General features: G+C 39.2%; 1 protein-coding gene across 4 annotated transcripts in view; it reads right to left on the minus strand.

The window, feature by feature from the left end:
* LOC124157408 overlaps nt 1–12,088 on the minus strand; it is an 872,201-nt gene that overhangs the window by 13,177 nt on the left and 846,936 nt on the right. For all 4 annotated transcript variants that reach the window (XM_046532099.1, XM_046532100.1, XM_046532098.1 and 1 more), the window contains 5 exons: nt 3,233–3,525; nt 2,257–2,338; nt 1,580–1,660; nt 1,172–1,227; nt 152–433 (listed from right to left, as the gene is read on the minus strand). In XM_046532099.1, the coding sequence (XP_046388055.1) occupies nt 152–433; nt 1,172–1,227; nt 1,580–1,660; nt 2,257–2,338; nt 3,233–3,525 (794 nt within the window). The remainder of the gene's footprint in view (nt 1–151; nt 434–1,171; nt 1,228–1,579; nt 1,661–2,256; nt 2,339–3,232; nt 3,526–12,088) is intronic.

The following is a 12,088-nucleotide window of genomic DNA, read 5'->3' on the forward strand; positions in this document are numbered from 1 at the left end:
CTAGGGAAACCCCTGTTTAGCAGAGGAATTTTCCAAAGCCCCTTAACCTTCGGCAGGATTGCTGTCCCCCCAACATAACACTCTAAACCTCCCCAATGGCATCCATATTTAGGTCTCTCTCTCGGAGAAAATGAATGAATTTGACACTTACTCTGTGTTTACCACAGTCCCCAACTTTGATGACTGTCTCCTTCCTCAGCTTTTCAGTCAGGTCTGCAATTTCATTCTGAAGTCTAGATGTGAGCTGCTTCAAATCAAGTTCTCTCGCCATAACCTCCTCCTTTTCCTTCACAACGTCTTCCAATTGTTTCTCTGCTTTCTCAGCCCTCTCGGCGTACAGCTTCAGATCCTCCAACAGGGCTTCCATGTTGCGGTTGTTGAGGCGGTCTCTTCTCTTTAGTTCTTCCTCATAACGCAATTGCGTCTCCTCCACCTTATGGAGTGAAGCACAAAAAAATAAGTACTAATATATTAATATTCCATGCACATAATGGTCTTGGGATAATAAAGATTTTTAATAATTTTTATCTCCAGTAAGTTTTTGATCATTTCCACATCGAGTATGAAGATGAAAGACTAGTAAATGAGCACAATAATTCACACAATATATGGGAAAAATAATGAGATTCTGTCATAAAGAGAAAATTCTCTTAAATTTCAGATCCATTTCTCACAAACCCATGAAAAAAGCGTGAACAGTTAGTCCAAGCATGAAGTGGTGATCTGTGCTGCAAATCATTTCAGTCAAGTTGAGGTTTGAAATTTGGGTTTGATTTTGATTTGAGTGGTTAATTTTAAAAATTACAAAAAAGTAAAACGTGAACATTTTCAGAGCATAAAAAAACAGTGAAATAATGAAGAATAAACTTAAGCAATCCGAACAAATACTTTACTCACAGGGCTCTACAGACAAGAATGATTGAATAATTTCACTCTAAGAAAACTCACCGAACACTTAATTACACATCAAAACTTACTGAAGACTAAATATTCAACTTAAACTTTCAACAATAAAGTTAAAAAACTTATCTATCTTTAATTTAAACGACGTTGAAGTTCCACATTTGAGGGAACATATGAAGTGACACCCATGCGATTCAGTCAAGAATATTTCAACACCTTTCAGAACACAACAATTAAATAGAGCATGAACAAAATGTGCCTTTCTTACCTGTGAATTCAATTTGGCCTCCAGCTCTGCAATATTCTCTTCATTCTTCTTGATCACTGAAAAAGTCAAAGCAATATAATGGTCAGGGACATACAATTGTTCACTAAAAATAATCTTGCAAAGCTCAACTTTGTGCCTACACACATTAATCTGAAAATTTATACTTTTGAAAATCATCCGTCATGTTTTTGTGCTGATGAAGAATGAGTTATATAGGACAGGTTATAAAGGATGTAAAAGAGAATAAATATGTAGCTATGAAGAGATTAGCGGATAGGAGAGAGAAATGGAGAGCTGCGTCAAACCAATCTTAGGATTGTTGACTAATGATGATGATGATGAATTCTGATACAATTTCTGGTACTACAATTTCTGGCAACAGAATGAATAAGAAACAGAAATACTTACACTGACTGATATTTTCTTTGTGCCTAGACTCTGAGAGTTCTTTCTCTTCCATCAATCTTTGGCAACTAGCCACTGCCTCATCTGTGAAAGAGATGTCACATGTATTACTGTTCATTTACCTCTATGCTGCTTCAGGAAAAAATGCAATTGGTGAATAGGAAAATTTAAACTAAAAGATCATAATATGCATCGAAATCTCATGAAGTGGAATAGTTCTAAAAAGATTAATGCACCATAGGCTAAGTTCTAACAACACGCATCTCAAAATTTGGCCGATCTGAGTTAATAGTACTAATACTAAAAAATAAAATTCATGCAAAAAACAACCCTTTGTTTGCAAATGTATACTCTTTGTCAATTTTATGTATTCTGGTTTTTAATTTCAATTAAAAATGTATAATAAAAAAATTAATCGTTTTTTGCTCTCCTGAAAAGTTACTACTTTTTGAGTTACGTGTTGTTATAAACTAGCCATTGATATGCTACATATTTAAGCTGGTGTAAATTTCTTCAGAACAATCAAATCAAATAAAAGGAGTCTGTCCCTCAACTGACAAAAGGAGTGAAAGAAATAATGACACAGGAGGGTAAATATGAACTAACCGGCAAAAAACTTAATGAGTATATTTTTCTTCAGCCATAAAACAAAGTAAGTAAGCATTATTTAATCCACTCACCTAAATTAAGTTTTGTGTTTATAACTTCAGTCTTGTACCCTTCCACTGCTTTCTTCAGATTTGGTGTGGAGAATGCATCCAGCTGAAAAACAAATCCATTCTTTTATAAAACTGTAGAAAAAAAAGGTTCACAAAAGAGAACACTTTACATTTTAAAGCAATAAAAATTGTAGGAAAAATAATTTTTTTTAAATCGTAAAAAGAACTCCAACTATTACATCATTACGATGGCAGGGTATTTTTATGTTTTCCCCCAGCTAGCACAGATTTGGACTTATCCTAGGATAAATCTGATATTTTGGGGATAAACTTATCTTCCACGTTCATTATTTTTTCCACAATTTCAAACATTAGGGGAAGGGGATCACAGTTGGCCAAAATTGGCTGTATAGTGGCACTGACTTCGTCCATTAAAGACATTAGTAGATTCATGTTTGCCTTTGTAAATTGTTGTTTTCCGTGTTTTTTATTAGTCAAAGCCATATATGTAGTCATTTTTTCTTGGTAGTAATAAGGCAACGCAAGTGTCATTGCTAAGCCACTCGGTTTGATGAGGGCTACAACAGCCAAAAGAGGCTTATCAAGAAGTTTGGCACATGGAACAAAGGCCTGTTCAAGGCAACAGTAAGCTAGGCTCCTTCACGGAATATGTGTATACTATCCTTGTGTTTTGGAACACATCCAAATCTGTCCTAGCTGAGCCATTGACCAAAGCAGAAAAAATGATAATTTAAAAATTAATTGATTTTACAATATTTTTCCATTGTTGAATATCATCAACCAGTTCTGAACACAGAGGAAAATACAACATTGAAACATTTAAAGATATGGAGGACTTCACCTGGTTGGCAGCTTAAGAATATTTAAATTCCAACAGTTCACTGGGAGAGCATCAAATTAATCTTACAGATCATCTTCGGAAAATATCACTGAAGTTCAAGAAGCGTCACTCCATTTAACTTTGAGGCCAACTTACCTCAACCACCAAGTACTGGATCAATGCCAGGAGGGCTTCCACCCTAGTGGCCGACTGCTTCAGTTCTTCGAGCAGCTTTGGAGGGATCGGTGGAGGTCCCTTGGGAGGAGCAGGGCTTGGGCTGCGGACTGTTTCGACCATGGCATCGGCAGTCATTGGCGGTGGGGCCTCTGCAGTGGCCATCGGCATGTGCTGCCTCTGCAGGAGCACGACGGCATTGCCTCGGGCATTGTTGTTGGTCGGACCGCCATTCTTGCTCACCACTCCATTGCCTCCTCCCAAACGGTTGTTCTCTACAAGATTAACGCCAAGAAGGAAAATTATCAGTATAAGTCACTTCTAATTATTTATTATCATTAATAATAAATTAGTTACAAGTGGGCACATTGCCAGGATGGCAACGGAAATAATCAAAAATTCATTCATAAAATTAACATTAAAAACAAGATAGTATAGTTCCCATCTACTTAACTTTAAAAACAAGATACTATACTTCTCATCTACTTCCTTTACCTTTTCTTTAAAATATTTTACATATTACACTATCAAATGGTTAGGTAGATTAATCATTCCACTCAAGTACTGTTCTATTTAAGTAGGAAAACTTTTTACACTATTTCTTTGTATCGATACATAATTGTAATTTCAAGCTAAACGCCTCGTTGGTTCAAGCATTTGAGACTCAATTCTTACACTCTGGACTATGTCATTCGGTCAACTAGCATAAGCAGGATACATAAAAAAATCGAATGGGGCAATGTGTCAAGCATATCAGATATCAGTGAATGTCAATTAAGGATTGAGTCGAACATTACAACAAACAGAGCAATAGTAAGTTTGCAAAAACAGTAGTTTGAAACCACTCAGTATGCACCACTAGACAATTTCATGGTAATTAATGGGATATCATAAATATGTACTTAGTATTTCGGAGGAGTGGATTTTTTAATCGTGGCGTCTATATATTCGAACCACAGTTTTGTTTTTTGGTCAATAGATCCTAAATATCGAGCTGAAAATACGATAAGAATAAATGAATACGAGTAAATTTGGACTAGTAACAATTTCGATGCTTATAATTTCTACCGCGGCGATGGCCGCTAGATATCTAAGAGAAACACCAAATTGTGTATTGATGCACAATACACAAGCACGCGGAAAACATAAAATTAATCTTACTTTCACATTTCTTAAACTCATTTAACATCCTTATAATCCTACCCCTTCGTGATAGGTAAATTTTATGCAAATTAAGTTTCCCATCGAAATAACCAATGTGGCGTCGAAAGTGTTGACTTTACATCCAGTGGGCTCGGGTTCAAGTCCCGCTGGTGGCGGAGGTATTTTTTTAAGCCAACACAAGCTATACATCAGTTAGGGGTCGTTTGAAAAATTTAATAAGCGATACCAATCCTCTTTAATTTTATTATTTTGTCTTTTTCTTTTGTGTGAGTGGGTCACTGTCGTGAGCGAGAGCTCCACAAACCTGAGTGAGTGAGTGCGTGTGTCCTACGCGGACATTTGTTCCTTGGAGCAAATCCGCGAGGTGCGAGATTGAGAGCGTGTTTTTCTTAATTTTTTAATTTTGTTTATTTCTTTTGTGTGAGTGGGTCACTGTCGTGAGCGAGAGCTCCACAAACCTGAGTGAGTGACTGAGTGTGTCCTACGCGGTCATTTGTTCCTTAGAGCAAATCCGCGAGGTGCGTGAGTGAGTTTCACGTTTGTATAATCTGTGAGTGTTTTATATTGTTTTCGTTCATACTCCCCTTGTTAGCATTATATCTTCCCACCTAAGAGTACGGCCCTGGGGAATTAATTTTCTTTCAACTGTTTAACGGCCGTAGTTCGTTCAATCACTTATACCAATCCTCGATTTACAAGTTGAATTGACTATTGGCGCTTCAGAAAACACCCTAAGAGACTATCCCTAAAAGTTCATATAGTCGAGACGGCGGCGACTTCGACCGCAATGGCCTGGGCCGGAAGCGTGGAGATTTCAACGATGGATTCCAAAGGTGCGGCGGGGGAGAAAGCGAGAGAAGACGAATCAGTTCGATCGAGATAGGCCAAAGATGCGAGAGCGGTAATTGAGAGGTTGGCATCCGGCGAGATTGCACAGCGAAGGAAGGAGAGGTCAGCTAGACTCGACTACGTCTCGGAGTGGATTTGTATATGAGCAGTGGCAGCGAAGCAATCAAAAGCTGAGGCCAACACCGAAGCCTTCAACTTTTATATTCATCATCGTCACTGGTCAACAATCCTGAAGACCGTGTTTACACGGGGTACGTACTTACCCAATCTGACGTGTGTACGAAGGCGCAGCCAAAAATTGCGCCGTGCAAAGCGGTGAATTGCTAGAACACATGCGAGAATGCGTGGACGTGAGATGGAAAAATAGCCTCTGCTCTAATTTCGTTCATGCATTCGCGCAATTCCACGCCATTTTAGAAATTAATGCAGTTCTAACCTGCGCAATTCCGTGCCCCGTGTGAAACGGCCTTAAGATTGGTTTGAGGCAACTCTCCATTCAATTCTCCCAGCAACTTATCTTTTCGCACTAATGAATGCTAGTTTTTGACGAGCAGTAGGAGTGGCGTAGCGAGGGGGAGGGGGCGGACCACCTTCCTACTCCACAAGTTCTGCTTCACAAAACTCGCGGAAATAGAGGCCACAAAACATTTTATTTGATACATTGTCTCCTCTGAAAAATATTTAGTCTCACTGCTGGTCCATGGCGTCAGACAAATTTTGTTTGAGTATTTTTAATCGAAAATTGTAATCAGCACGATAATTTATTTGGTTGGGAACCTTAATAATGACATTTTGGTACGATGCGTAACTTCAAATAAGATTTTATTACTAACAATTTAATGAGCAGAAATTAATATCACGCTCGATGAGGCTAATTAGAAGAGAAATACTGAAACACGATACCGTCTCTAAATAAGAAATCTTGTTCGCAAATAGTAATACACAGATGAATTAGCAGCTACTTGTATCTTGTACAACGTGGTGGCGGATACATATGGGGGGCGCCCCCCCCCCCCCCCTTGCGGGGCCACCCGCATTGCCGAAAATTGCAGTGCCACAATTGTAACTGTTTTATATCGTAAGGTGGTACTGCCTTAAATATGTGTATAATCAATGTAAATAAAACTTTCTTAAACATTGAATATGACTTGATTATTTTTATATCGCGATACAAGTAAAGGTAGCTCAAGTTATCTTTTGCGCCCCTCCCCTTTTGAGTTTTTTCCGTATCCGCTACTGGTACTACGTGCCATTATTTCGCCGGTCACAAGAAAAAAAATCGCGGACGACTGGTTTCCGGGCCCTAGTTAACATAATTTGGTAAAAGACTACGTAATTTAAATGGAGTTTCCCCCTCAAACAGTATCGAGAAGACGGCACCTTCAGTTCGGCGAAATTAGGAAACGCGGGAGATACTTCATTTTTCGCACTTAGGTGAAGGGGACGAGATTGCAAAAAGAAAACAAAATTTCAACTTCCTCCTTCCCTCCGCAAAAAAAGGATTGGCGTTACAGTTCGAAGCTTTCGAATTTCACGCTCCTTTCGAAAGGGATGGACCGAAAATTCCCGGGCGTGGGCGCCAATTTGGATGCGTTTTCGCCAATGCAAGGCGCGAGGGATGGGAAAGGCACGCCTCCGACCAAGGGCGTACCCAGGATCTAAAATAGGGGGGCAAGCCATGGCCGTTTACACATCACATTTTTTTATTACTTTTTAAACTTTTTTTAACAAAACAATTAGCACGGAAAAGGTGAAGGTACCAATATTTTAAGAAAATTTCAACAGCGATTTATTATTTTTTTAAATTACTTGCTCGAAAATTTTTTCTATATTATCTCGTCTCATCTTACACTAATATAACGATGGCTAACTTATAACAACACGTATCTCCAAAATAGCAAATTTTCGGGAGAGCAAAAAAAAAACGATTAGTATATTTGATTGTAGACTGAAATTAAATACCAAAAGTTCATAAAATTGAAAGAGAAGCATTCCTTTGCATACAAAGTTGTTTTTTGCTTGTATTTTATTTTTTAAATGCTATTACACTTTTTTAAAGATAACTGTCTCAAACCGGCCGAATTTGAGATACGTGTTGTTATAACTTAACCATCGATAAGTAAAATTGGAGATTGCAATATTTCCACTGAGTTTCATTTCGACACTACTACGTACTGCCACAAACAACACTATCACACTTGATAATGTTGTTTGTGGCAACGAAACTTTCGTTTCAATCCAGTCTTGATTTTCCTTAAAGAAATTCTGCGATATCAAGTGTGATAATGTTGTTTGTAGCAACGAAGCGCGTAGTGTCGAAATAAAACTCAGTGGAAATATTTCAATGTCCAATTCTACTTATATTAAAAACTTCCACCATATCGTGCCTAACATCATGCAAGTTATTATGCTAATTTCATTTTTCGTGGGTTTAAATATTTTTTTTTCAAAACTTTCGTTTCAATCCAGTCTTGATTTTCCTTAAAGAAATTCTGCGATATCAAGTGTGATAATGTTGTTTGTAGCAACGAAGCGCGTAGTGTCGAAATAAAACTCAGTGGAAATATTTCAATGTCCAATTCTACTTATATTAAAAACTTCCACCATATCGTGCCTAACATCATGCAAGTTATTATGCTAATTTCATTTTTCGTGGGTTTAAAGATTTTTTTTTCAAAACTTTCGTTTCAATCCAGTCTTGATTTTCCTTAAAGAAATTCTGCGATGTTTGCTTCGAGGGGGGGCTTCAGCTGCCCCCTCCTGTCCCCGCTGGGTGCGTCCATGCCTTCTATAGAATCACGACTCGCGTACGTGCCCCACTTGGGACAGAGTGTTTGCTCCAAAAAGATCAGCCCGGGTTTTCCTTTCCCGTAAAGGTGTCAGCTAAATTCGAGCGTGTGGACATGATGACAAAAATACCTTTTCTAGGTATTTTTATAAGTAAAAATCATCTTTCACTGAGTTTCATTTCACAGTTGGATAAAAAAATTAATTCCAAATGTTTTGGATTAAGGAAAGAGAAAAATACTAATAATTGTTGTCATGGAGGGGAAATTTGTTGACTGGTTACACAGAAATATTCTCAAAGTATTTAAGCAGCAAAATAATATCGTTCAAAGTGGTGCTACTGTTTTAAAGAGCATAAATTGTTGCGTTCAAAAATTGTTTTACGAGCATCATTCAAAACGAAGGCGTACAAAAACCATTGGTGGTGAGATAAGTTCATAATGACATCGAGGAAACGAAGGAATAAATGGGGAACATGCATGAAATTTGTTCATCATGCTAGTAAGTCTCACTGGATAGACAATTTTCTCACGAGTCCAAATATATAAGCCAAAACCCTCCTAGTATTCCACAAGCGTCATTAAATGCTGATTAAAAGTGCTCGAATATCGCTTGAAGTCACGTGACCAAAAACGCCTCCTGACGTCATCGGACGGTACACCATTAACTTCGCTAAGAGAGGAGAGCGGTAGAGCCTTGAATGTAAGATATTGAAAAAAAAAAACATCAATTATTTTCGCCATATTTGCATTTAGGTCCTCGTAGATCGATTTTCTATCCACTTCCTCAGTCTGTCAACAGTGGATTCCGTGCCGTGACGTCACGCTCCGATGACGTCGTGTTTTCAAGCAGCCGATGAAGATTAATTTTAAAAGACTCATAACTCAGCTAATAAACATTTTTCACCCGCCTGATTTTCGGTGAGTACATTTAAGGTAGGGACCTTCATATTGCAGTACTTTTAAAAAATTGTGCATGTTCCCCATTTCCTACTCCTCCAGTTTATTTCAGTGCAACCGATTAAATAGTTACCGGGAAAAAACACTTCGAACTCGGTGTCTCAACTTTTTTAGCACAGACAGTAGGTCAAAAATTGATTTAAACTCGCGAGCCAGGGCTTTCTGCCGAGCTATACCAACGGCTCCAACCTGCTTTTAGTTTCCACAAGCGAATTCGTGCACAGTGCACGCCCATATTGCAACCAGCAGTTGAGCGTCTCCCCCTTCCGCAATGAGCGGCACGCAATGTGTCGTGAAGGGTCTTTCAATCCGTGCCTCATCCCATATCACGTACAGGTCACTTCCCCCACACTCCCCTTCGACCAATCAATGCACAGGAGACGCCTTCTCCTTCTTCCGGCAGGTAAGCACCACACATGGCGAGGCCGGAGAGGTGTCCGGTTTAAGAGGGCGCCACTCAAAGAGTTTATGATAAGCCAAACACGCACACACCCTAGACTTAACACTTCTGTATACCGCGCATGATCACCCCAATCATAGCGAGGCCGTCGAAGGGTTCGTTCCCCACTTTTTATTACTGCCGTTCGTTAAAAGATAACAAAAATAAACACTTAAGTATTTTCCCCGTTTTTCGATCCATCTTCTACTTGTCGGCCTTTTCGCAACAAAATATAGAATGGTTGAACCCCGTCCGCTGATAAGTTGATGGCGTCACCTACTCCTGCAGAGCGGCTCACCGCTACCCCTCGACCTCGCTCATCCGTCTCACGTGGTTCGACGTTATTAACACCCTTTTCGTCATGGATCGGGTCCCTCTGATCGAGTTGACGAGCCAAGACTCCAATTACGTCACCCACTCATGAAAAATGGCGAAGAATTTGGATTTTTTTTCACTTTACAGAAAGTTATTAGAAAATTATTGAATGAGGAAGACTTCGTTTTCGTTACAACTTATTTTCCGATTCACCAACAGGATAAAAGAAAAATAAATTGCAATGTAGGGTTTGAGTGAACCATTAATGTACCAAAATGTGGCTATTTAAAGGAGGCTTCAAACAACCATCTATCGTATAATCAATTATTACTAACATTGAAGACTGCTGGCCATTAATAAGCGTTCATGCGCTGAAAGTCTCGGCGACCGACTGGAAACTTGCATGCAACGTCGTACTATGACAGATTATGAGGACAACGAGGGGATATTCCCAAATATAACAAGAAATACGGAGCCAACAGGGCAAAGTGACAACGAAAGATTACTACCTCAACGCAAGGTATTACAGAGAGAGATTTAGCTCTTTCTTTATCGTCGGAAAATACGTGTCTGGGGTATCGGAAGCATCTATTGGCGGAATCTGGGCGAAATCTGGGCCGGTGGTGAGAGAGAGAGAGAGAACCGGAACAAAGGGCATGATGGGACCGTAGAATGGGGAGAAAGGTGAAGCTCTCTCGCTCCAAAGGAAATACCGTCCAGACAAAAGACAATCGGGTCATGTGCCGGACGTCTGGGCTCCGTCGCCAATTTTTTTTTTTCACGACTGACAGGGAGGAGCGATATGTTTTCTTTTTTCAAAAGGAAAATCAATATACATCAGGGTCACACACTAAGAAATACTCGCGATACTTGGCCTAGTTAATTGAAGATCCCATTAAGGAGGACTGCATTCAATCTATATGACACACCTGTTGAGGTGCTAATCCGCATTTATCCGCAGCTAATCGACGCATAGTAACTGCGAATGTTTCTCCGATCTGGAAAACTCATTTCAGCGTGAGAAAAATTAAAATGCACCTGGTTAAAACTTTCACGGTCCATGGTATTAAGATCCTTATTTTTTGGGTTTACCCGTGTCACAAATTAAAATTCCAACAGTTTCGTTCCCGGACAGGACATGACATCGAGGCTACCAACGTAGAAGTCTTGGCGAAAGAAAGACAAAACCAGAATAATAAGGGAGGCCCTTGAGATAAGAAAACACCGGGATTATTTCAACAGAGACCAAGGACAACACATCAGCACATCCTGGCTTCCAATAATCGCCAAATCATTCTCGTAAGCCCCAAACCTACCCCCCACCCCAAACTTCCTGAGAATATATATTCACGCGCACGAAGAAAAAGTGTCATCGCCCTGATGAAGTCTCCAGCAACGGGGACAAAACTGTTGGAATTTTAATTTGTGACACGAGTAAACCCAAAAAATAAGGATCTTAATAAAATGCACCTGACAGAATGTTGTCACTGTGGTAGGTGTATAGTAAAATTCGATAAATAATTACGATTGTGAAAACTGGGATGTAAAATGAGAGCCGGCAAAACCTATGGAAACGAGTTCAGGAGCTAAAATTAATAATTGCATTTCTTCCACATCGTTTGATCTCGATTGCTATTGTAACTAATATACTAAGAATACATACTCCAATTATATAATCTGCACATGAAATCTTAAGCTACACATTTCAATTTCGCTTATGCCAGTCAGTTAAAACATTGTATCGATGATTTGTTTATTCTACGGTAGAATAATTGAACGATGGAAGAACAGGAATTCCGTCGATATTCGAAGCAAAAAACGATATCTTAAGAATCTATAAATGTTTCCAACAAATAAAATTCCTAGGTTCCAGGATGAATATGAAAGACGATGAGGAAGTAAACATTTATTCATACCCACATACGCACGCGACGGCCTATCCCATATCAAAAGCAATGGATTGCATGCAAGAATATGCATCGAAATATCAAAGGAGAGGAGGAAATTAACGTTGACTGACGTGAACACGCCCTACAACGAGAATATTTCCAAGTAGCGACGAAAGAATCCTCAATTCAGGTCACGAATGTGGACGTCCGAGGCGAAATATTATTTGAGAGCTGGTTTGGAGAATTTCTGTCAGTGGAGATTAGGTGGGGATTTAGAATTCTGAAAACTCGAGAGATTGAGCATGAAGAGTGGGTCAAATGCTAGGACACAGGAAGAGAGGTTAGAAACTTATATTTGGCCATGCCATGCTTCAGTTCATGCCCTAAGGGATATTTAGGGCTTGTACTAATTATGAATGCACTCGATAAAAGGAGA

This window comes from Ischnura elegans, chromosome 4, assembly GCF_921293095.1.
Source record: "Ischnura elegans chromosome 4, ioIscEleg1.1, whole genome shotgun sequence".
Taxonomy (NCBI): Eukaryota; Metazoa; Arthropoda; class Insecta; order Odonata; family Coenagrionidae; genus Ischnura; species Ischnura elegans.